Source organism: Falco biarmicus, chromosome 10 (assembly GCF_023638135.1).
Source record: "Falco biarmicus isolate bFalBia1 chromosome 10, bFalBia1.pri, whole genome shotgun sequence".
Taxonomy (NCBI): domain Eukaryota; kingdom Metazoa; phylum Chordata; class Aves; order Falconiformes; family Falconidae; genus Falco; species Falco biarmicus.
In genome coordinates, this window is record NC_079297.1 from 34107469 (window position 1) to 34133182 (window position 25714).

General features: G+C 49.4%; 2 protein-coding genes across 2 annotated transcripts in view; one reads left to right on the forward strand and one right to left on the reverse strand.

Moving 5' to 3' along the window:
* Positions 1 to 4287: 4287 nt before the first annotated feature.
* LOC130156215 (voltage-dependent calcium channel gamma-8 subunit-like) lies at positions 4288 to 7101 on the reverse strand. Its single transcript, XM_056354519.1, has 4 exons — positions 7081 to 7101; positions 6533 to 6810; positions 6153 to 6346; positions 4288 to 4644 (listed from the first exon to the last, which is right to left on the reverse strand). Exons 1-4 carry the CDS (start codon positions 7099 to 7101, stop codon positions 4445 to 4447), a joined length of 693 nt encoding a protein of 230 aa, XP_056210494.1. The 3' UTR covers positions 4288 to 4444.
* Positions 7102 to 12515: 5414 nt separating this feature from the next.
* Positions 12516 to 25714, forward strand: part of PHRF1 (PHD and ring finger domains 1) — a 28087-nt gene continuing 14888 nt past the window's right edge. Inside the window, exons 1-8 of the mRNA XM_056354153.1 lie at positions 12516 to 12740; positions 18420 to 18540; positions 18865 to 18984; positions 20559 to 20785; positions 21756 to 21839; positions 22827 to 22945; positions 23878 to 23978; positions 24517 to 24692. Coding sequence (XP_056210128.1) covers positions 18444 to 18540; positions 18865 to 18984; positions 20559 to 20785; positions 21756 to 21839; positions 22827 to 22945; positions 23878 to 23978; positions 24517 to 24692 — 924 coding nt within the window. The 5' untranslated portion in view covers positions 12516 to 12740; positions 18420 to 18443. The remainder of the gene's footprint in view (positions 12741 to 18419; positions 18541 to 18864; positions 18985 to 20558; positions 20786 to 21755; positions 21840 to 22826; positions 22946 to 23877; positions 23979 to 24516; positions 24693 to 25714) is intronic.

Genomic DNA, 25714 nt, shown 5'->3' on the forward strand with positions numbered 1-25714 from the left:
TTTTTTTTTTTTTTCTTTACTTGATGGCCAGTAGTTGCTCTTGGGTTTTGTTCCTCTGTCTCAGTGGGTCGCCTTGTATTTTAATTGCAAAACCAAAGCGGTGTGGGGTGGGGATGATTTATCCAGGAGGTCCCCAAGCCTGTTTTCAACGCGTCGTATGCAAAAAAAAATGTGACTTGGGCACCGCATTCGCCATAAAACCCCTGCTTTCCCCGTACGAATGTAATCCTGTGTGCTGCGGTTTCAATTTTCAATAAATCTTTGGGAAAGGATTTGAGCAAAGCGAGCGTGAGCGTGCTGTTGTGGCCCAGGGCGAGCCGTCCCCGCCAGCTCCTGGGCCGGTGCCCGACAGGCACGTCCGAGCAGTTTGCACACCCCGCGGCCGCCTCTTTTTGTTTCCGAGCCATCTCTTTCCATTTGCCGAATTAAAGCTGTAAGTATTTTATGACCAAATGTATCTTACAGACACGCTGCATATTTCCTGCCCCCCCCCCCGCCCCCCCAAAAATCACAAAGCGCTTTACAACCCATGGATGAAGCTCGTCTCCGGTGAGAGGGCGTCTGTCTGGGATGAAACATGGCAGCGTTTTTAATAATGCACAGCAGCACCTTGGAGCATTTTAGGACAGCAGGAGAAGGAGATGGCGCTGGGCTGCAGATGGGAGCAGGTAAGGGGGAACCTCACGCTCACCTTCGAGCCCCTCCGTCTGCGCTGGGGTGACCGCAAGCGAGATGGCCGGCTCTTGCTCTCCATCAGCATCTCCCCTGGGCTCTGGTCCCTGGGGACGTGCCCCTCAAAGCTGGTTTTCAGAGGTGCCACTGCAGCTCAGCGGATTGGTCAAGTGATACTGAATGATTAAAGTTTGCTTCGCTGGAGAGCGGCTGCATCGCCGTTGACGGCTGGAGGGAGCGCGGCTGCCGCGGGGAGAGGCGATTTCTGAGTTGGCTTTTGACTCAGGGGCTTGTGGGGTTCTTTGGTTTGGTGTTTTTGGTTTGGTGGTTTTTCTTTTTTTGTGGGAGGTGTTTTTGGTTTGCTTTGGTTTATTTCCTCCCCTGCCTAAATCCTGGATCTTAGAGAAAATGAGTCAAAATGACGTTTGCTCCATGCAGCTGCATCAAGGCGTTTTTCCCGTTTGCTTGCTTTTGGGGCTCTGTGTGCTTATTTTTTGGACTCTCTTGCTTTTAAAATGAGACTCCCACCTTGCTAAGAAGAGAAGCAGAGGGGGGTGGAGGTTGTAAAGAGTATTGTGGTGCTGCTTGAGGGGAAAACCACCTGAAAAGCGGGTTCAGAAGACCCACCTGCCTTGGACCATAGCCTAATTTTGGGATGTTACATGAAGTCCTCCTCGTGCCCTGAAAAACTGACCTGCGCAGGTTAAAAACGGCACCTTCCTTTTTGGGGGCTACATTTGTAGCTTTGCCTTCTACAAAATGGGAATGAAGAGAAAAGGGTCATCACTTACAGCATCTCCCGCTGGGAAAAACAGGGCAGAAAATTAATTTGAGTCTTTGATTTCGCATGGGATTTTTGCCCTGCGCTTTTTTTTTTTTTTTTTTTTTTTTTTTTGTGGGTTACTTCTGTTCAGCCTTGATCTGACAGGCCAAGCCAGCACCAGTCTTTCTTGGAGGGAGGAAAAAAATCAGTTTAAAAATTATGTATCACAGCAGAATTTGGCCCTGTAGGTGACGCCTCTTGGCTGGGATGCAGGACTTGGAACCGCTGCATGGGATGGGGGACAGCATAACTCGGCTGTGTCCCCCCCTGAGGTCTGAGAATCAGGCACAGGGTTAAGGAGAGCATCGTGGCTGGGGCTTTGGGGGGGCTGTTTTTTCAGCTCAAGGCTGGGGCATTTTGCAGGTTTTTAATTTTTATTTTTTTTTTTCATTTTGTGCCCTCTAAGCCATCACCCAGCCGCTGCAAAGGCTGCAAAGCGGTGTTTCACAAGGTAATAAATTACTTTGATTAACGCCTCTCCCCCTGCCGTAGTGCTCACCACAGCAGGGGGAGAGGCGTTAATCAAACTCATTTATTACCTTAGGAAACTCCCCACCCACGGGTGACCTATATTGCTGCTGGCACGGGGGGCGTGCAATGGCAGGGCGAGCGTGCAGGTCCCCGAGCCTTATTTAACAGAGTGAGGTTTGATACTGGCTCTGGCTCCCCCGCCTTTCCGCTTTTATCTGCTCTAAAGGCTGTGTCAATAATACATTTCTGCCATTGAATATTTTATTGATGGTTTGACTTTTTTGCTGCTCGCAATTCCCATTTCAAGGCTGCGTGATTGTTCCTAATTAAAATTTTATGCCCTGGGAGAAGCCTTCTTGCTACAGTGGAGATGATGCTGTCCTTTTCTAGGCCACTACAGAGTGGTAGGAAGGAATTACTCATTGTTATGAGATTAAAACAAAGCAAATAAATAAATAGTTTTTTCCCTTAAAAAACGAACCAAAAGCCCAGCATATGACGCGTACTGGAGAGGGAACAACTGGCTCACGGGCAAGGCAGGGATCCAAGCGTACCGGGTGGCTCGAGGATGCTGTGGCTGGGCGAGCGGGGAGCTGCATCCCTGTGTCCCTCGGGTGCCGTGGGGCAGCTGCTTCCTCCCCTGTGGTGGGCAGGAATGGGCTTCACAGCTTCTCCCTCCTCAGATGCTTCTCACCACCAGCTCCAGTGCCACCCAAAAATCATAGAGCAAAGGATATACCCGTTTTTCACTGGTGAGCAGTCCCACCATTTTGGGTTTTTCTTGGTGGTGGGTTTTTTTTAAATAAAATAAATCTGCAAGTTACCTGCCAGGCTTTGTCAGCACCAGGCACCATTCAGGAGAGTAATTCAGCACCTCCAGCCTCCCTAGGGCTCTTCTCTCTGCACTACCCGATTCTTTTATTTATTTTTTTTTAATATTGCATCAGAAAAATGGCTCCCAGCTTCTCACCCACCCACCCTGGACTGTGTCAGCTTGTTAGGCCAGGCACCCTCTGCAGATGGTGATCAGGGCATGGGCCAGGCCCCAGGCCAGTACAATTTCTCAAGGGCAGCACAGCTGCAGACACTTGAAGCATCCCCAATTCACAGTCACGGATCCGTACGAGTTCCTCAGTGTTTGGGTTTCTTCCCCCCCTACGTTTCATCTAGAGCGTGAGAAGCATTTGTGCTGCCTCGCAGCCCCTGGATTTGGCAAAGAGCTTTGGAAGCGCAGGCTACAGCACCATTACATAAGGAAAGGTGTGAATGACTAGAGGAGAAAATGCCTGCGGGTTTTGCTCCCCAAGTGGTGTACAGATGCTCTACTGCTTGCTTCTGGGCCCACAGCTCCTGTGAGGGTACTTCGCTGCAGGTGGAGAAGAGAAACTATCTGAACTGGCGTGTGTGTCCATGCAGGGAGCGGTGTCTGCTCTCCCTGCGATGATTTTCCTTTCTCTGTCTCAGGGTAAAGACCGAGTGCGTTCTACCTTGCCCTGGAAGCAAAAATAATCATAAAGCACTAGAGGAGGCCGGGAAATTTTCTTGTTTATGGATGAGCAAGTTTCTCTCCCAATGGAACCTCCTGCCAGCAGAAATCTTTTTTTTTTTTTAGGATGTATTATATAAGTCCCTGCTTGCATTTAACTAACTGACTTCCTCTTAAACAATTTATGTACTCCTATTCCTCACAGGCCAGCTTGCTCCTTCGGTGAGGCTCACCACGTAGGACCTGCCACTGGCACGCGTTATAGACAGAACACGACAGGCGCTTCCTAGCGCGGTGCTTGAAGCGTTAGGCCTGCTCACTTCCCTCTGTGAAGCGCTGGAACAAGAGAACAAAATCTTTGAGGAGCACAGAGAGTCCCTTCAGCTTAACGTGCCCAACTTTCAGCCTCTTCCCCTCCTGTAAGGCACACCCCTGTCTCCTCCCAGAAATCTTACAGCATCAGTTCTGAGCAAGGGCTTTTAGTACCTGACTACTCATTACCCGGCTAAGTATCACCTTACAAATCTGTCCATTAACTACTGAAAAGCATGAAGTTAAGGGGTGTCTTCACCCTGGTGTATTTTCTCATTGCTCAGGAGCATGCTGAGGCTTTGGGGCTAGGGCAGGGGCAAAGGCACTGATGCTGGGCTTTCTGCTTCAGGGACAACCAGGTCACAGCATTCCACTCTCCAAGATACCTTCACTGGCTACAGAGGCAAAATAAGAGATGGGAGGCATGGGGCATGCAACGTGCATCTGACACATCGCTGAGAAGGCACAGCCCTCCTCTTCAGATGGTCTGACGCTCTGGATTACAGTAATAAGCACCCAAACGCTGGTTTTGCACTATTTATTGAATACTTCAGGTGACAGCACAGCAGGTTAGTTTTGAATCATGCCACAAGAATGTTAAAAACAGGAATTGAGCTGTATGCTCCCACCCTGCTTACTGGAGAGAGACACAAAAAAAAAAAGGCAAAAACAAACAAACTTCACTTCAACCCCTTGCCTTTGCTTACTGGAGCTGGACAGGATGGTTCCATAGGTAGCGGGAAGTCGGAAGCATTCATACCATGGTGCTGCTCATGGGAACTGGGACAAGTCTCACCGGGTGACCTGCAGAGCTGCTTCTGCCAGTGGCATCTCCAGCGGTTAGTCATCGGGCAGCACAGTCCCAAAGGCAGGGCTACTTCTTCAAAGAAAAACAGAACGCCTTCATTTTCAGGAACAGGTTTGTTACACTAGCGGTCACCTACGAAAGGGGGTGATGGGGGACTGCGGGGCTTCACTTTCAGCGCACAGACACATTCACACACAGGTGTATTTTACACCAGGTTTCCCTCTCTCCCCTCTCTTCATGCAGCTACGCCAAGTGCCTGCTTGGGACCGGCAGTGGGAAGATGCTGTAGGTGCAGCTAGGGAGGAGGAAAGCCTTCTAGGGCTAAGAAAGTGCAAACTTGTGTCCCCCTCCAACCCCCACCACCAAAAAAAGGCCCATTTGGCTTCTGAACAAGCATGAAAGCAGCTTTGGTACATTCAGGCATTTCCCCTCTCTTTCCAGCGTGTTTGAGCACCCTGGACTCATCCTGTTGGCACGGGACACAGGGGAAGGCAACTTTGTGGAAGAGCAGATGCTCCTCCAGGACCCAGAGGGAGAAATGACATGTGAGAGCAGGCAGGAGAGACAGGGACAGGCAAAAGGACCGGCAGAATTTCTCGGTGAGAGACTTTATCCTGCAGAGGACATTGCTCTGCCTTCCGTGCAATTAACTACTTACTGACCAGAGCACTGCCGATTCATTCGGGTCAAGCCTTTGCAATTGTCTAAGGCTCCACATGGGCAGCCCAAGCAAGAGGGAAAATACCAGAGCCCTTTCAGGGAACCTCAGCAAGCTGCTAGTGGGTTATTATCAGCTTAAGCTGCTGATAAAGCCACACTGCACTTCAAAAACAACGCTTTTCAACTAGACAGCTTCTTGACCAGCCCCAAAATCACAAGAGAGAACTTTGCAGGAGAAGCAATCTGCTTTGTTACTTCCTCCGTTTCTAGTGACAGCCACCCTGGGCAGCTGGAGCAGTCCCTGCCCGGCTCGCCCTCCTGCTCCTCGAGGCCATGAAGCCGAGTCCCCTGTGTGCCACCATGGCATGACTGTGCGGGGCAGCTCCACCAGCACCCAGCCAGTGTGGCACCAGCCTGGTGCCAGAAGCAGAAAGCGGCGGGCAAAGGTGAGGGGTGGGATGGGAAACAAAATGGCAATGAAAAAGGAAAACGAGGCTCGTTTCTGCTTTTCATTTAACAGACTAGAGAGTCTTGAAAGGTGACTCATCCAGGGCAATACCAGGCACGGTTTCTTCTGTTAACACACCCTTGGCAATAGCATTCAGTTAGTCACTGACTGGGTATCAAGACGTCACCGGCTGGGATGAAGCGTCTCTTTAACTTGGTACAGAGTCCACTAGCACTTATTCCCTTTGGAGAAGAGCAGGGGAGGCGAGATGGGGGCACGCCATCCCTCCCCTGCAAGTTTACCCCTGGCTCTTGGCACCGCAGCCCCTTCCCCTCACCTCCACTCCCCCGGGCTGGCTGCGAGCTGCCTCAACTCCTGTCAGGCTCCGCCGGGAAGGCCCCAGGAGCAGAGGAGCGGCGTGTGGGACGGCGGGCTGGCTCCACTGGCTCCTCCGCAGGCCGGAGCCTCTCACCTGGCAGGCGGGGAGGGCACGCGTCGTGGCGGCGAGGCGCGGGTCCCCGGAGGCGAGGCGAGGCGGCCGCCCAGCGATGTCCGAGGAGCAGGTTAGCCGCTGTCACACGCACAGTGGAGTCGCCGAGAGCACAATGTGCGTTAGTCAGTGGCTCACCTGCTCCTGGAGGGTGACGGGGGGGCGGCGGGGCCCACCTGCAGCACAGGAGACACCGGGCAGCGTGAGGGAAGGAGGGGGGGGGGGGGTCGCGCCGTACCCGCGTTCCGCGGCGCGCCCCGGCACGGAGCGCTGCAGCTCGGCGGCACCCACCCCCGGGACAGGCCCCCCCCGCCCCTCCCCGTGCCGCTGCCAGCCAGGGGAGGTCCCCCGCCGCCGCTCACCTGCGCTCCCGCAGCTCCGCGCTCCCCCCTCCGCCGCCGCCGCCGCCGCCAACTTCTCGCTCTGCCCCGGCCCGGCCCACGCCGCGCGCCGCGGCCCCTCGCCCCGCCCACTCCTCCGCGCCCGCCAATACCAACGCCGCCCGCCCGCCCGCCGGCCCCGCCCCTGCACGGCAGCATCCAATGGCGGCTCCGTCCCCGGCCGGGCGGGCCGGGCGGGGCGGGCCCCCCCCCGGCAGTGACAGCGGCGGGCGCGGCGCGTTCGCTTCTGCACGTCGCTGCTGCGGGGAGGAACCATTTGTACCTGTTGAACCGCCGCCCGCCTCCCGCTCACCCCGCCCTGCCGACCCCCTCCTCTCCCCGCCCTCCCCGCTTCGCCTCACACCGGCAGCCGCCAGCAGCACCCCTTTAGCCCGCCGCCACCCGCGGGACCCCCACACGCACGCTACAGAGCCCCGTTGCCCCCCCCCATACACACACGCTTCCCCTCGCCTTTCCCCCCACCCCCCCCCGCCCCGCGGCCGCCCCCGCCGCAGCTCGGCCCATGGTACGGTCCGCCGGGGCCGTGCCATCAGGGCAGTGTCGGGGCGCACGTAGGCCGCGCGCGCCGCCCAACCGCCGCCGCGCGCGCCGCGGGCGGGAACGGCGCGTGCCACCGGCCGTGCTCCCTTCCCCCCCAACACCCTCCCTTCCCTCCCTGTGTTCCCCTGCACCCTGCTGCGTTAGGGGCTTTGGGGGAGGCGGTTATCGTTGTTCCCGCCGGGCTGGCCGTGTGGAAAAGCCCTGTGCCCCTCACAGTGCCTTCGGCCATCGCAGGTGGGTTCTCACGGTGAAGAGATCCCCTCACACTAAAGGGGGTCCCTTACAACGAATGGGGTCCCCTCATGCTAAACAGGGTCCCTCACACTAAAGGGGGTCCCTCACAGCGAAGGGGGTCCCCTCAAACCAAATGGGGTCCCTCACACCGAAGGGGGTCCCCTCACGCTAAAGGGGGTCCCTCCCAGAGAAAGGGGTCCCCTGACACCAAAGGGGGTCCCTCACACTGAGGGGAGGTCCCCTTACGCTAAAGGGGATCCCTCATGCCAAAATGGGACCCTCACACCAAAGGGGTCCCTCAGCCTGGAAGGCCCCAGCTGTGCCCCAGGGTAGCGGTGCTGGCTTCTGGGCAGGGTGAGGGCCCAGGCACCCCGAGGGTCTTCTTCCAGTAACACCTCTTCCCTCCACAAACAGGCAGCTGAGGGCCTCCTGGATGTTCTCAGGGTAACATACTGGCTCGCTGATGTCCATCTAACTACAAGCCGGCAGCCAAGCGAGTGGTTGAAAAGCTGAAAATTTTAGGGTGCCTGAAGGAGGATTTGCCAAGCACCAAAGACGGTGCTCTGTGGGTGGGCACGGGGCTGTCCCGTGGGGAGGGGAAGAGCCTTGTTTGGGGACACACAGAGTCAGGCATCCCATCTGCCCGAAGCCACGCACCTTCCACAAACAGACCAGAAACCAGGGTGCACCAGGGGAGCTGGCACGTTTGGTGGGAGCCCCGCTTCATCGGTACTGCTGATGTTCAGGAAAAAACATTTTGGGTGTGAATGTGGCCATGGACCAGAGCAGCCAGACACCGCATCCCTGCAGAACTGACAATGCATGCCATCTAGCAAGACACAAGCTCTGCATCCCTTGTGGAAACCTCCTTGGCACCAGCTGTCATGGCTCCGACGGGTGTGTTGCAATCTGGTGCTCTTCCTGCAAGGTGTGGCGCAAGACTTAGAAGCAAAACCCAGCGTGGGCTGCGTGAGAGCTGGTGGCAATTCCCCACCGAAAGGATTTCCCTACGTGTTTTGCTGGAGCGCCTATCTATGGCTCTGCTCTCCCACTGCTAGGGGGGAGGGGGGGACAGCCCCTGTTCTGTGTGACAGCCTGCACAAAGACAGCCTCTGTTGTCGTTTGTGTGTGTGCTGTGTGTGGTTTTTTGTTTTCACCCAGCAGCCGTAGGGAAAAAGTCACGTATTTTACATCTTCCCCAGCACAGGGCTCGCACTCAGATTGGAGCAGTCGGCTGCAGTGCACACTGGCCCCTGCGCCCTCCAGGTTGAGCAACACAAAGAGCAAGGCACAGCCATGGAAAATACTCGCTTTGCTTCAAAATAGGTATTTGGTGCAAAGTAACATGGCCGGGTACTGCCCTGACACCTCCGGGCCGGCCCTGCTGCTTCTGCCGGGCTGCTGCACGGGGCACAGGGCACGCGTGCCGTTGGCTGCTGTGCTCCGCCAAGTCCCTTCTCTCTTCTTCCAGGCGGTGCCTTACATTTTGAGCTTTATTTAGAAAACAGGTAAATAAATAAAATCCTTCTTCTCCTGCCTGTAAGTGCACAGGGAAGCAGTGTGTTTGGGAGCGGTGCTTGCACAGCTGGCTGCCTGCACAGCCGAGCCCTGCACGTTGCTGGGACCTCCCTGGGCACCGCATTAAACCGGCCAGCGCGGAGCGGGGCTGGAGGGCGGCCAGCTGGGCAGCGGTGGGCACAGCCCCAGCACGGGGGCTGACGGGCTCCGGGGGTTCCATCTTTGGTGTCTTTAAATGAAGGCTGAGCCCCTTGCCTTGGCTCAGGGGATGCTCTGCCATCGCCCTGGCGAGGCGCCGGGCCGGGGGCTTGGCTGCAGCGCTGGTGGGTGCTGTCTGCCCTCAGCCCCCGCTCCCCCGCCAGCTCCCACCCAGCCCGTGGCTCAGCCCTTAATCTCCAGGATGAAATGTCCTGCTGACACGGCCGGTGCTGCCCCGGGGAGAGCCCCCGCTCACCCCAGCCCCACAGCTCTTCCCTTTGTTCCCAGCCAGCTCCAGGCCTGGCGCTGCCAGAGCCGGGAGAGCCAGGAGAGCGGGGTGCCAGGGGCTGCCCCCCGGCCTCCTCATGCAGCAGGGGCTGTGCCGGCGGGGGGACGTGCCCCCAGCCCCGCGGCCGGTGACTGCCTATCAATTAACCTGCAACTAAAAATGAACAGCAGACCCCCTCTTTCCAAACAGACCCTGTCTTTCCTAAGCAGATCCCGTCTTTTCAAAGCAGATCTCGCCTCTCCAAACAGACCCTGTCTTTCCTAAGCAGATCCCGTCTTTTCAAAGCAGATCTCGCCTCTCCAAACAGACCCTGTCTTTCCTAAGCAGATCCCGTCTTTTCAAAGCAGATCTCGCCTCTCCAAACAGACCCTGTCTTTCCTAAGCAGATCCCGTCTTTTCAAAGCAGATCTCGCCTCTCCAAACAGACCCTGTCTTTCCTAAGCAGATCCCGTCTTTTCAAAGCAGATCTCGCCTCTCCAAACAGACCCTGTCTTTCCTAAGCAGATCCCGTCTTTTCAAAGCAGATCTCGCCTCTCCAAACAGACCCTGTCTTTCCTAAGCAGATCCCGTCTTTTCAAAGCAGATCTCGCCTCTCCAAACAGACCCTGTCTTTCCTAAGCAGATCCCGTCTTTTCAAAGCAGATCTCGCCTCTCCAAACAGACCCTGTCTTTCCTAAGCAGATCCCGTCTTTTCAAAGCAGATCTCGCCTCTCCAAACAGACCCTGTCTTTCCTAAGCAGATCCCGTCTTTTCAAAGCAGATCTCGCCTCTCCAAACAGACCCTGTCTTTCCTAAGCAGATCCCGTCTTTTCAAAGCAGATCTCGCCTCTCCAAACAGACCCTGTCTTTCCTAAGCAGATCCCGTCTTTTCAAAGCAGATCTCGCCTCTCCAAACAGACCCTGTCTTTCCTAAGCAGATCCCGTCTTTTCAAAGCAGATCTCGCCTCTCCAAACAGACCCTGTCTTTCCTAAGCAGATCCCGTCTTTTCAAAGCAGATCTCGCCTCTCCAAACAGACCCTGTCTTTCCTAAGCAGATCCCGTCTTTTCAAAGCAGATCTCGCCTCTCCAAACAGACCCTGTCTTTCCTAAGCAGATCCCGTCTTTTCAAAGCAGATCTCGCCTCTCCAAACAGACCCTGTCTTTCCTAAGCAGATCCCGTCTTTTCAAAGCAGATCTCGCCTCTCCAAACAGACCCTGTCTTTCCTAAGCAGATCCCGTCTTTTCAAAGCAGATCTCGCCTCTCCAAACAGACCCTGTCTTTCCTAAGCAGATCCCGTCTTTTCAAAGCAGATCTCGCCTCTCCAAACAGACCCTGTCTTTCCTAAGCAGATCCCGTCTTTTCAAAGCAGATCTCGCCTCTCCAAACAGACCCTGTCTTTCCTAAGCAGATCCCGTCTTTTCAAAGCAGATCTCGCCTCTCCAAACAGACCCTGTCTTTCCTAAGCAGATCCCGTCTTTTCAAAGCAGATCTCGCCTCTCCAAACAGACCCTGTCTTTCCTAAGCAGATCCCGTCTTTTCAAAGCAGATCTCGCCTCTCCAAACAGACCCTGTCTTTCCTAAGCAGATCCCGTCTTTTCAAAGCAGATCTCGCCTCTCCAAACAGACCCTGTCTTTCCTAAGCAGATCCCGTCTTTTCAAAGCAGATCTCGCCTCTCCAAACAGACCCTGTCTTTCCTAAGCAGATCCCGTCTTTTCAAAGCAGATCTCGCCTCTCCAAACAGACCCTGTCTTTCCTAAGCAGATCCCGTCTTTTCAAAGCAGATCTCGCCTCTCCAAACAGACCCTGTCTTTCCTAAGCAGATCCCGTCTTTTCAAAGCAGATCTCGCCTCTCCAAACAGACCCTGTCTTTCCTAAGCAGATCCCGTCTTTTCAAAGCAGATCTCGCCTCTCCAAACAGACCCTGTCTTTCCAAGCAGATCCCGTCTTTTCAAACAGATCTCGCCTCTCCAAACAGACCCTGTCTTTCCTAAGCAGATCCCGTCTTTTCAAAGCAGATCTCGCCTCTCCAAACAGACCCTGTCTTTCCTAAGCAGATCCTGTCTTTTCAAAGCAGATCTCGCCTCTCCAAACAGACCCTGTCTTTCCTAAGCAGATCCTGTCTTTTCAAAGCAGATCTCGCCTCTCCAAACAGACCCTGTCTTTCCAAGCAGATCCCGTCTTTTCAAACAGATCTCGCCTCTCCAAACAGACCATCTTTCCAAGCAGATCCTGTCTTTTCAAAACAGATCCTGTCTTTTCAAACAGATTGTCTTTCCAAAACAGATCTCATCTTTTCAAATAGATCTTATCTTTTCAAGCAGATCTTGTCTTTTCAAAACATCTCTTTCCAAACAGATCCTGTCTTTTCAAATGGATTTCCTCTTTTCAAACAGATCTCATCAACAGATCCTGTCTTTCCAAACAGATCTCTTTTCCAAACAGATCTCATATTTTCAAACAGATCTCCTCTTTTCAAATAGGTCTCATCTTTATAAATGGATTCTGTCTTTTCAAAACAGATCTCATCCTTTCCAATAGATCCTGTCTTTCCAAACAGATCTCATCTTTCCAAACGGATCCTGCCTTTCCAAACGGATCTCATCTTTTTAAGCAGATCCTCTCCCCAAACAGACCCCAAACTGTCTCCAGAGGAGGCGTGGCGAGGCCGCGGCCCCTCGGCCCCCTCAGGGCCCCCCCGGGCCCCGCAGGCCGGCGGGCGCAGCCCCAGGGCCGCCAGGGGCCGGCAGCAGCGGGGCGGGCGCCAGGCCTGCCCAGCTCCGGCGTTTCCCGGGAGAGGCCCCGCTGTGCCCCCCGGCCCCGCGGGAGCGGCCGGTGCCCGGGAACCGGCGGAGCGGCAGACGGGGACTGCCAGCCGGCGGGCGGGCGCTGGGGCTGGCGCCCGGTCCAGGCGGGGCGAAGCCGGAGCCGACCCTCCCACGCCGTGCTCGCGCTGCCGTGCGGCGGGAGCGTTCCCCTGGGCTCCCCCCGGCGGGCGGCAATTAACGAGCGTCGCCCTCTGGGAGTACCGCCCGCCCGCCCGAGCCGCGCTGCGGGACGGCCCCGAGGCCGCCGCCCTCCCCCCGCCCCGTCCCCAATGGTTCAGCCCAGCGCCTCGCTCCCGCCCAGTGGTTCAGCCCCGCGGGCGCCTCTGCCGGCGCCGCTGTGACCCGGAAGTTTTCTCGTAGCACTTCCGGAGCGAGGGGGCTTCCGGCCGCGGAAGGCGTTGCGCCGGCCCGGTGATGTGAGCCGTTGGGCCCCTTCCCGTGAGTGCGCCGGGACGAGGCGGCTGCCGGCGTCGGTCGCTGGGGCCGGCTTGGGCGGAGGGTGCCGGGGTCCGGGACCAGCAGAGCCCGGGACGTTGCCGCCGGCCCGGAGTACCTCTGGAAGGAAGCTTCTCTGCCGCTCTCGGTATTGTTTATGTTTATTTAACTTTATTCTTAGCAGTCTCCTTATTTACGATGTCTCACCTGCCGGCCGGCAGTCAGCAAGAAGGGCGGAGCGGCGGGGGCCTCAGCGCCGGGCCGCCTGGGGCAGCGCTCCGCGGGGCCTGGGGCGGGTGGGGGGCGGCCGGCGGCTCCGCGGCTGCTGCGGAGACGGTTTAGTCAATACACCCCAAATGCTTGTGGCGCCCCCGGCCCCCTCCCCGCGGCGGTGCGGGCCTGGGGGCGCTTGGGGAAGCCGTTCCTGCCTCCTGCTGGGAGGCCGGTGGGGCTCCCGTCTGGAGAGCAGCGATGGGGCTTCAGGCTAACAGCCTGAACGAGGAACGAGGCCTTCCTGCCAGCTTTTTTTTTTGTTTAGCTTGTAAAAACGTTAAAAACTTTGCCCTGAGGTGGCTGTGCTCACTGTCAGGCTTTTAAACTGCGGCTGGTGGCCTGCATTCTGCGCCCCGTGTTCGGCACCAGTGGGGTGGGTGAGGTTTTTGAGTTTTTTGTAGTTTTAGTTACTGGTTTTCCAGCTGGTTGTGGCATGGATGCGTTGCTGAGGTGTTTGCTGTGTTATTTCCTTTCTTGAAGGTCATTAGGTCTTGGTACCTTTTGTTATGGTGATGCACATAAAAGTCATAAAAGTGCAGGAGGTGTTTGGGGTGGTTTTGTTTGGAATTTCCTCCTCCCCACTCCCCAGCCATGCCCATAAACAGCGAGGAAAGCTGAAGTTAAAAATGTGAAAGATGTGAAAAGCTGATGCTGAAAGGGATCTTGCCAGTAAGGGTGGTTCTTCCTAAGAAAAGAAACCTGTTAAAGAGGAAGATGTTCAGCATGAGAGAGTTGGAGGTTCACAGCTGGAAACGGAGCCAGTGTCTTCAGGGAGTTGGAGGCTGGGAATTGCATAGAGCTTGGCTGCTGCTTTGAATGCAGAGGTACGAAACGCCCGGCTGCTCCTCTGGGTGGGATGCTGCACTTCAAAAGTGCCTTTGCAAAGCCCGTGCATTGCTTTGTCTGCATTACAAACTCCCTGAAGAGTGCACTGTCAGCTCCTGGGGAAGCTTTGGTGGACGGTTTTGGTCCTGGAATTTAGGATGGCTAAATTTAGGGCAGGGCCAGGATGGGGGAAAAGATAAGCGCTTCCTCACCTACCCTGGGATTAAGTTTTGGTGCCTTATCTGTGAGGTTCTTAGACGCTTCCATTGTTTAAACTTTTGCATGGGCAGTTCTGATGCTGGTATTTAAGAGTTAATCTTCTTGTAACTTAAAGCAGGGGAAAGTTGGTTCTAAATTTAGATTTAGAAGACTTTTATAAAGCTCCCTATGTGTGCTAGATTGGCACTGTGTGGCTCTGGGCTGTAGGAGTCTCTCACTAATCTGAATACTTTCCTTGCCTAGTTCCTCTTATTTACCTTTGGAATGTCGTGATGGTAGACACCACACATCATATCCACATGATTTCCAAGTGGATACAACCATGATTTTTCAGCTCTTACTTTCTTTTCTTTCAATGTAGCATATGAAATTGGAAAGAAAGCTGAATGCTTTCTGATGTGTGATGCTGGTTTTCCAGAGGGAATGGAGTTGTTTGGTCAATTTGGAAAAAAACCCCACCACCAACAAACAAACACACACTACCCCCACCCCCCCAACAAAAAAACCCTAAAACCGAAAAAACAACAGACCAACAAATAACGCAGATGTGCCAAAGAGAACTGAAAGCTCATGTGTTTGAATATTTAGTAGACTTAAATTTAGTTGTAAGTGCTCTGTGGAACATGACTGCTCAATAATTGCCCATGAAATTAGATCAGTATTCAAAACCACCCTGTGAGAAAGTCCATCTGACTTGTTTTCTTTGCCTGTGTATAATCCTGAATGTTACCCGAGCAGATTGAAGTCGGTGCCTTGTCTGGTAGCTCTTCTGTTTCTAAAAACTAGAAACTACTGTAGGAAACTGGTGATGGAGGAAATTGTTCTGGGACTGGGAGAATCCAGACTGGGAGAGTCGCTCGCTGTTGTAGGCAGCTCTGTCGGCTTCGTGTCAGACTGAGATGGAGTTTGAGTGTGTCTTGCAGACCGTGGCTCCTCTGGTAGTTAGAAACCTGCACTTGCCTTCTAGCTGGAACATACTCGGAGTACGCTGAAATACTGATTTGTGGTGATGCATAAGGATTTTAGTTCAAAAACCTAAATGCTTACTGAAGTGCTTGTTTGATGAGCCCTAGTTCTGGAGGAAACGCTTAATCTTCTCTGTAAAAGCAAACAGAAAATCCTATTGCTAGTACGGCGTGAAGAAAGTATTTGTCATTCTTACTTGATTGTAGAGTTAAAGTGACTGAAGGCAGCTCGATGTAAAAATGTAATCTGTCTTAATAGCAAAGCCCAGGCTTACAATTTATACCGCAGCAGAAGGCGTGCAGTGCTCGGTGCAAACCTGACTTGGCCGTAGCGAGGTTGTGCCTTTGTGAAGGGAACCTGGGGCTGGGGAGAAGTGCTGCTACATGTAAAGTGCTCAAACACCTGTCACACACTTGTTTTGGCGGTTTAATGCTGCATTAAAAGATGAGGTTCTTCTGAATAAGAGTTTGAAAATGGGGATGTTAAGCAAGGATGCAGTGGCTGGCTGCCTTTAGCAGACCTAGTGTGCAGCCTGTCATTCAGGTGCTGGATGTGCTGGGCACAGACTGCGAAGCAAGTGCTGGCCCTCCCCGGGAGTGGAGATGGGTTTGGCTGTACGCGGTGATGCCTCACCTTAGTGGTACTGGGTCCAAAGGCACGGACAGGGATCTCCGGCCAGGTCACCCTGCCTCTGTTTGTGAGCTGCCAGCTGGGAACGCATCCTGAATAGTGTCTTCAGTGGGATGCAGGAGAGAGGGGACCAGTGGATGAGAGAGGGCTGTACGTGGAGTGCCGTACACCGTGGGGTGTTCCGAGTGAGCCAGCAGCAAGGGGTCAGGTACAGCGGTGGGGGCAGGTCCTTGGCACCCCCAGAACTGAAAGCAGCTGTAGTTGTCTCAGTCCCGTGGCCTTCAGGCATAACTGGTGCTTTTTAGCAGTCTGCTTTCATGTTACAGAAGTGTGTAGTTAAGGTTTGCCTCAGAGGAATGACTACAATCTCCTTCTTAACCAGACTTCTGGGTTTACATGATAATAATAATAATAATAAAAATGCTTCCTATCTATTTTATATCTGCCAGTTCCAGCTTGGGGAGGGGGTTAGAAAAATTCTGATGTGGTGAGTGCTGGAATGAAATCTGGACTTTCCTTGAGTGTTTCACACAAACATGGGTGTGTTTGTGTTTCACAGTGGTAATGTATTTGTAATGTCTCCTCTAAGAAAAAAAAAGACACCCAAACTTGGAAATGTTGCTTATTGTTCTTAAACAAAAAAAATAGAACAAGCTCCCATATTAGGTGTGCAGTTGATTTTGCTTTCCTCTTTTTTTTTTTTTTTTTCCTGAAGAGCAGCTGCCCAGTTTGTCATTTGTAAAGTAAGATTTGTGATGTGCTTAAAATCTCAAATTCACTTCATCTTGCTTGCTGTCTCCTTGTCTACTCCCAGCTAGCCACAAAACAGACTTTTTTTTTTTTAACTTGACAGGATTTGAAGACTTGATTGTTTGCTGCAGTACCAGATATTCCTTAACTCCGAGTTTTGCCTCCGAGCAAAGTACAAGCTTGCATTTGCAGCATAAATATGTCAGTTTAGATTGTCAAGTCACAAGTGCTGATTTGTTTGCCTGCATGCTGAAAGGATATCTTTCCGTGGGGTAGCAGGGCGCAGATAACATGGGTAGTTGTTTTATTCCACAGCAGTGAAGAAACGGAGTGAAGTGTGTGTTGGTCAGAACTGTGGTTTGTGGGGAATCACTTTTAAAAATAAAAAGATCCTCTCCTCGCTGTGCTTATTGTTTGCTTTAAGGAGAACTAGGGAGCAGGGGAACGAAGGTCACCGCTGACAAAGTGGGGGCTTGTCCACTGTTTTGCCCCTGCGGTGGCTTTGGTTGGCCTCTGTCACCCTCAGCAGCCTGGCAGTGCCAGTGTTCCCCCAGCCTGCCGATGGAGGAGTGATACAGGCTCTGCAGAAAATCTAAATACACTGTGTAAATTCCTGCTACGTACATAATAAATACACCAGCCACTGCCCTGCTGCAGGACTGGTGCTGCCAGTCTCTGCCCTTTTACGCATCCTCGCCTTGAATTTTGCATTGCTGTGGCTAACTTAGCTTTTGCGAGGCTATTATATAATTGAGTTTCAGTTTGAATAATTCATACGTACGCACTGCTGAAACTTAAAGAATTCTTAGTGTTTCTTCCCTTTTTTTTTTTTTTTTCTTCAGTTACATCATGGAGTGACTGGCTTTTGATGAGTCTGCGTGTTTTCGGCCAACATAAATTGTTTTGAAACACGCTGCTGTTTATAGCCACAAATTTAGCTACAAGTTTAAACCTTTATTTGGGAAATATTCTTGCCAACGTTAGGAGAAATCTTTACTGAGAACTTGGTTGTGTTGAAGCTCGATCTTTTTTCTCTCTCTTTTTTTTTTTTTTTTTTTCCCCCTCTGAGCACCAAAGATTCCATTTGCAGTTTAGTCTGGTTTATCAAAGCCTACATTTTTAAGGCTCTTAAGTGCAGAGCTGTGCTACGTGGCTCAAAAAGGGAGTGTGCAAGTAAAGATACGGATCAAGAGCACTTGAATAAAACATCGTGTTTTGTTCCAAAAATTCTTTTAATATGCAAGGTATGTAATGTGGAGCAGGGGGAGTGGGAGAAGAGCACCCGATCGAAACTTCTTTGCCACATTTGTAGAAGAATCTTTTTTTATTATTATTTTTGAGTTATGATATCTCGCTTTCTAAGTGTCAATTAATTATATTTTTCCATGAATTGCTTAGAGAAGCTTGCAGGGATCTGTTTTTCTTAATGCTTTGTAGCATTATGTATTAAAAGTTCTGGTTTCATTGTCACTATGAATTTGGATCGTGAGATACCTCTCAGTATCTGTCAGTTTTATTGCCAGTCTGTGCTAATGCACAGCAATTAATGTGATTGCATTAATACGCACTGAATCAAGTCTCCTCCTTTCTGAGGAATAATGGTTATGAGGTCTGAAACCTCTATTTCATGACAGAGCTGTGAAAAGGCCTTTTTTTAAAAAGACCTTAAAAATGTAATCTTTCTTCTTGTTACTTTGCAATTGAGCAAGATGCAGTATTTTGATTTGAAACGCATATTGTCGGCTTGTTAGGCCTTGTCCAAAGGGCATCTGGGCCCTTTCAGTTTTGCATTTTATCGCTGGCCCACAGGATGGTGTTTTGGTGTTTGTGGGTTTTCTATTCCTATTTTCAGTGGGGAATTCTGGTTATACCTTTTTCGGTTGTTCAGGAGCCCAAGATAAAGCTGAATCTTTCACCTAAACTGAGTGTCGCAAGCAGCTGGTTAGGGATGTGAAATGTCATGTAATGGTAACTGCTTACCTGTAGCTGCCTCCGACTTGAAACTGGGAAAACTACTCAACGGTGTGAGGAGCCTTTGCTGGAGAGCCATGTCCCTTCTGCTGTTCACGGCTCTGCAGATGCGCTGGATGCTCTTTGCCAGGCTGATGCCTGCTCTGCTTGTCTAGGTGGTGCACTGCCTCACTGACGTCTTGCCTTCTTGCAGGGAGCGGATTTCCAATGTCCTGCCATGGATGATGATGATGACAGCCAGGATGAACTGATAAACAAGAATGCTTCCCTAACCAAGGGCAAAAGACATGGTCTCGTGCTTCTCAGCGATACAGGTAAACACAGCCTCTCTGCATGTGCACGTTTCTGATTCTAGGTTGGAGAACCTATTGGTTTAACCTCCAAAGAGAAGTAAATATATATTTGTGACCTTTTATTTCTTTTTCCCTGAGAAATTTTTTTTATTTGCTTCCTAAATTCTTTGCATCAAACAGCTGATGTGCCTACCTTTAGTTTCGCAGAACAGGCAGCTGTGATACCACTGAGGAAATCTAGGGTTTTGCTCCATGTAGAACATCCCGAGCAGGAGTTCTGGTGCATCCTTCACTGTTCTGCCTGTCTGTCTGCATCAAATAGTTATTTCCTTTCCCTTTTTCCAGAAAGCAGTGGTGGAAATAGTGATGATTCAGAAGATGATAACGGAAGTGAGGAAGAAGATGACACTGAGGAAGAGGGAGGTGAGGAGGTCAAGGAAGAAAGTGAAGATGAAGAATTAGAAGGTGGGTCTGTTAATGTGCGTTAAGAGGCATTTTTTTAATAGCTGGAGGAAGAGTGGAATGAAAGTTTTTCCTGCAGAAATTAACCATGAAGTGTAAATCCACAGATGCTGCTGTGTCAGGTTGATGCCCAGATCCTACAGTAATAAACAAATGAGTAATATTCCCCAGTTTCTAAATTTTTAAAGCATTTGTGTGTTTGAAGGCTGTCTACTAGCCAAAGGGGTATTGTTACAGTCAGTAGGAGTGAACTTTGCCCCAGCATGAGTAGAAAAAAGTCAAAACTGCAGCAATGGCTCATGCTATTTTTTTTCACTTAGAAAAGCACACTGTTTGGTTTGCTTTGGCACGGGGCTCTAAAGTAAATGTTGTGATGGGGAGTTTTGGAAATGAATTATTATTGCTGTTAAGCCTAGGGAGAAGGGAAGAAGGCTCAGCTAATTTTCCTTTGAAAAAGGAATGTGGATGTTACTTGGATCTGTTAATTTTACTGAAAACATGCTGTGTAGGTCCATGTACTGCTGAAACTGCTGCGCTGAAATTATTATTTGGATAGACAAAAATAGAGGGGGTTTTATTACATCAGAGCTTGTTGGGAAGGCAAGAGCAGTTTTCCAAGTTACTAGTTAGACTGATTTGAACACAGACTAAAGAATTTACACCAGGTGCCAAAAAGCTTTACTAATCCATCATTTAGAGTATTCTTTGCTATGTCCAGACAGGAGACTGCCATAGAAAAGATAAAAGACAAGGGGCCCCATTTTCATTATTAGAAAAGTGTCAGCAAAATAACAACAGCTGCCACCACCCCCCCACCCCCCAAACCAACAAACAAAAAACCCCAAACAAACAAAAAAACCCAAACAAATAAAAAAAAAAATCAAAAAGTGAGAATGTTTTTTAGGTAACATTTCACTGCTTCTTGAAAGTGTTAACTTAATTCACAGGTTTCAGGGAAGGGCTCACACGTATCTCTGTATTTTGTATTAAAAATAAAATCACCTTTCAACAATGTGGTCTGAGCATTTAAAATTAATTTTACCCAAAACCAAGCTTCTTCAAGTAATCTGCAGCTAGACACCCAGACCTCTTGACTCTCAAAATCATGATTTACTGGTGAAATTTTTAATCTGCTCTTTTGCAGGTGAGCGTATTGCTGCTTCTTGTCCTCTGAAGTGTCTAAAAAAAATAAAGTTGGATACACGATAACTTTATTATAACTTTATTTTTTAACTTCGGTGTTCAGTGGTAGCCTGACACATCCTACTCTTTTGTTGTTTTGATAATCTGTTGTTTTTCTGCTGTCTGTCCTTTTAATCTCTTGCAAGACTAGTGACGTTATCAGGCTTTATTTTTTGCCAGAGTAATCCATTGCTTTTTAGTGAAGGGATTTAGGAAAAAAGAAAACAGCAGAAATTATCGCCTCGAACTGGGGAGGCTGTACTTCGCCCTTGCAGCCCCGTAAAATGTTACTTGGAATTTTCTGTGAACTGGTACCCCCATCCTGCCCGCTCCCTCTGCCCTTGCTGCTGAAGCCCTGCAGCACACGAATTGTTTTTCATCTCTTGCTTTTTAAGGTTGTGAAGACCATGATGTAGAAGAGGATGAAGAAATTGGGGCCGCTGTGGGGAAAATGACCACTTCTCTGAAATTCGAGTCACTTATAAACGGACTGAGCTCTTCCTCTGATGAGGAAGGTGAAAGCTGTCCCATTTGCCTCAACACGTTTCGAGGTCAGATTGTGGGGACTCCTGAGAACTGTTCCCATTACTTCTGCTTGGACTGCATCGTGGAGTGGTCTAAGGTGAGCTGGTTTGTCCCTGATGGCCTGTGGCCTTCTGGTGAGCTCTGCTCTCTTCCCTCTTATCGCGCTGTTCTGCTGTAATGAGAACAAAACACTGTAATATTATATTTGCTTTCTTAAGCTTTTTAACCACGGACTTGTGTTACTGCTGTATTTGGCAGGATTCGTGTTTGTGAAATGTGGATCTGTTTTGCTTGTAGCCAACCTGATCTGTTCTGTTTTCTGAAAGTTGTAGTGTCACAAGCAAGTGTTTCTAGGCATCTAAAATTCTTTTACTCAAGACACCAGTAATACTGGTTTTCTCTCTGTGTGGGGGTATATTTCTCTGTATATCTATCTCTTGTTGAATTCTGTGTTGTGGCCATTAGATGAGGGTCTGTTGCAGCAGTGAACATTTAAACACGGAAAAGTTTACTGACTACTAAAATCGGCAGTTTTCTCTGAATTCAGTTTTTAATCAGAGTTCCTTGCCACCTAACTGTGTAGTTCCCATAACCATAATCCAGGGTGAGAATTGCAACAAAACTTACTGTGCGTGCAGCAGTACCAGTGGCAATCAAATAAATAATTTTTTAAAAAAATCACTCTTACTGAATATATTTGTAAGCCGTTTCCAGTTGCTCATTTGTCCAAAAGAAAGTAAATGCCCTAAAACATGATCACTGTTTCAAGGCAGTGTTTGGAAGAACTTTGATATTGCTTTGGCAATTGAATAATAATTAAATGACTTCAGCGTAATAAATGCTTTTCTAAAGATGCAGTTTTTCTCTGATGCAGTAGGTTGTTTGTAAACCAGGTAAGTCAGCACTTAAAATATAAGTGCTTTATATATTTAAAGACCTATAGCTGTTAGAATGACTACCACATTAATTTAATGCTTACTGCATTAATGACTGAAGATTTTCTTTTTTAAAATTGAATCAAGAGATGTGCTTATTAACTGTATGGGGAATATTTTTTTTCTTTCTAGAATGCAAACTCCTGTCCAGTGGATCGAATCCTCTTTACGGCCATTAACATTTGGACACGTTATGGTGGTCGCATCATGGAACAGGTAAATGTTTTACTGTAGCAAACAACAAGGCCAGTGGCCACGAAATAGCTATTCAGAGGTTTACACTTCCAGCACGTTTATCTGATACTTGGGATCTGGATGAATTATTTCTTTCCTATTTTGCGATTGCCTTTTAAGGAACCTTTAGAATTTCTTTTCCTCCGTAACCACGTTTCCTGCAGTATTGTGTGTGGATTGAAGCGTGGCATCGTTTCCGATAGCAAAAAGGGTGTTTTTTATAGCTGCCTCTTTTGCATAATGGACATTTGACTCTAAGCTGTTCTGCATTGATAAGCCTGTCACCATGGGGAAAGTGTCCTGCGTACTGCAAGCGCTGTTGTGAATGGGAATAATCCAGGTTATACGTCGTATCTTTATGTCTTGCTACCAGCTATACTGTGCAGGGGTTGGGTTTTTAAGGGGAGAGGGAGACAAGGCAATAGTAGAGGTCTTAAAGGCACAGGCTGAGTGTGCTAGTGCTCTCACACAAGAGTATTGAAGAGCTGTCGTTGCTCTTTACTAATATCAGAGACACGTTGGTTTTCAGGGGACATTTAGGAGCTTGATGCTCTGCTTTCGTAAACTAATGGTTTATTATTGTGTTTGTATTTTAACGGGAGTGTGAATTAACATTTAAATCATACGCTTAGGGGGGAAAAACTTGAAGCTTGCTCTCTTGTCTTGTTTTTGAGTGAGTTTTTTGCTTGTTTGACTACTTTTGATCTTATTTGGGAATTTTGATTTTGCGTGTTCTTACAATGCAGTTTTCTATAGTTGTTGGTGTCTGACAGTAGACAAGTTCAGTAGATGTTTTCAAGCATTTCATCATGTCCTAGATGTGTTGAGTGAACTAAACAAAGGTTCTGGTATGTATCAGCCATTTTGGTTCATTCACTTTTAGATTTTGCTGCAGGTATTGTTAACGTGACAATAGATTTTAAAAAGTCCCACGTTCTGCATAAAATGTGAATCCCTCTTTTTATTTAGATTATTATTCAGACAAAAACTCAGGGTAGCAATGAAGAGGATGATCCAACCTTCTGTGAGGTGTGTGGCAGAAGTGACCGCGAGGATCGCCTGCTGCTGTGTGATGGCTGTGATGCAGGGTAAGAAAAGCTGAAAGGAACGTAGCACCTGCTAATTTCTGTGCTACTAACACGTGTCAAATAGAATTTAACAAATGACAGGACCCAAGTCGGGTAATGTTGAAAGATTTCTCTGGGTAACTTCTCTGTGAGTGGTTGGCGAGACTTTCAGTCTAGCTGCTCAGCCTGTTGGGTGGAGAACATTTCGAAAAGCCTACCTAAGGGAGCATCATTTTCTCTTTCCCTTTAAGATTTGATAAGGACCAGCATCCTTATCCCTTTGAGATTCGATAAGAACCAGCGTGGTTCTCGGTCGGATGGTGTTTGGCAGTCAGCAGTGGTCCTGCATGCAGCTCTATGAAGCCAGGGACTGGCCGGTGCTCTCCCAGCCTAGCGTGTGCAGTTAGGCAGAAATGCTTACCACCGCTTCCCTTAATCATGACATGGGACGCAACGTGTGTTTATTCAACGTAACAAGGCATTGCAGCTGACTTGCATCTAGTCCTGCAAAATAATATCACTGGTACTTAGGAACACTTTAATACTATGTTGGTTTGCAAGAAACTGATGTTGTTCCTGAGTGCCTGTCTCCCCAGCACCTCAGTGCTTCTCTTTCTCTTCACCGCCATCAGTTTTGGCTCTGCACATTTCTTGCAGCTTGGGTTCAAATGGCAAGCAGTACACCACACAGCGAGGGGAAAACATACACTTTTCTGAGTGTTTTTTTGAGCCGAAAGTGATCAAAACACCACCTAGAATTGAAGACCCTTATATAACTATTAGGTGGCATTGTTTCTCTGGAGATTGGTAGAAGCATCTGCTTCTACCATAGTTTCAAACTTAAGAAAATGTGTCTGCCTTATGTAGCTTGTGGATGGGAGGTAAAAGGCTCTCTTTCCTTGGTAAAGCAGCTCATTGTCTTGACTTTGATTTTATTGGGTTTTTTTTTTAAGGTATCACATGGAATGCCTTAATCCACCTCTGAGTGAAGTCCCTGTAGATGAATGGTTCTGTCCAGCCTGTGCCCCTCCTGTGGATGTCAGTGCTGCTGCAGGTAAGGGTTTCATGGTATCCAGTCAAAGTAAATATTTTTCTCCTGACTTAGGTGATGTGGGGCATATGCCGTTTTGAAGAAACGTTTAACCCCTGGTTTTATGTTTTAAATAATTGTTTTGATAGGCATTCTCTCTTGAATTTAAAAAGCTGAACTCTTGACTGATAAGAGGATCTTGTTTATTAAGATTTTCATCTGCAGTTACAACCTGTGCAGCTACTGCTTACAAGTGTTCTTTAGCCTTCCTGCAGCAAGCCCAGCACCTTAGTGCAGCTGCATTGTATTATGCTGGAAAGAATTTCTTAGTATCCTGACCTCACATTGCTAAGGTAGCAGCAATTTCTGTTACCTAGAAAATTGTCTTTGTGTAACAGTCTGAAGTGGTGGTGTCTGCACTCATTTCCCTTTGAGAGGATGATGCCTGCCTTTGGAGGTGATTGCTTTAAGAAAAGGAAGACTGATTTTATATGTTGTCCAAAATTCTTGAAATGCTTTCACCTGTAGAAAGACAAGTGACCTGGGCATCTTTACTTTCAAGATACAGATCATGTCAGCGAGGAAGAAGAGGTTGCTGCCCCTGTGGCTGACGATACTCCCACCACCAGTAGGCTACGCCCTCAAGTCCGAACCAGAGTTATAGCCAGAACTCGGCAGAGCGAACGAGTTAGGGAAACGGTGAACAGAAACCGGATAACAACAGCGCAACAAATTCAGGTATGGAGGAGTATTGGCTGATGAGCCTCTGGAAGAACCTTGTGGCAGAGTTGAAGTAAGTCCATGTACCCCCGTCGTCCTCCACCAGTAGCTCAGCTGTCTGTGTTGACTGTATGTAGCACAATGGTTGGTAGCTGTGGAGTTCTTTTAAATTGAGATGTAGAACACGTGCAGCACTCAACTTGCCCATAACCAAAACTCTATTTTGAAATCTGCAGTAGCTTCATCTCTTAGTCCACATTTTCATCATCTCAGGTGTGAGCAAAATTGTATTTTTATTCTCAGTGGCTGTTAGTGCACAGTTTGTGCACCACTTCTGGTTTTTTAGATGCTTTTCTGCAGAGACAGGGCATGCTTATTTGACATTTGTATATTTGCTTGTTTGTTCTTCTACCCCTTTCCGCATAGCGGTAGAACCTGTTGGCCACTGTCAGCCAAACTGAAGAGAAAAATTAGTATCTTTAATGTTTCTGTATTTGTGAAAATCAACCTCTTATTGAAGAAAAAAACCTCCAGATGATAGTGTCCTTAGAGATATGGCAGTGTGAGTTCAACCACATCAACAGGTACCAGAGAATCCATGAAGGAAAGTATCCCAGATACCCAAGGCCCCTCAAGTCCTTTGCTCATTGAACTGCTGACTGCAGATGACTGCAGCTGAGATGCTTCTAGATGTTTCTGTTGGTTAGAATGTGATCCTTATGTATGTAACAATAAGTTGCAAACTGAGAACTTCCAAACTTGGGGAATCTCCTGCCTGCTTTGCCCTCTGGCTTTAGCCATTACTTGCATAAATATAAAAAGCTTTAAACCGCACAGGAGCGTATGGTGACGTAGTGTGGCAGCAGAGCCTATAAATAACTGCCATTCGACTACTGATATGTTAATTGGCTCTTCGTTAATGCTGCTGTTCAATGTGCTAGAAATGTGTGAAATTCTGCGACTTTGGAGAGGAAGAGGAGGATCTGACTTGACGTAAGGAGAATTGTTTTTCCCTTGGGGATGGTCAACCATGGGAATAA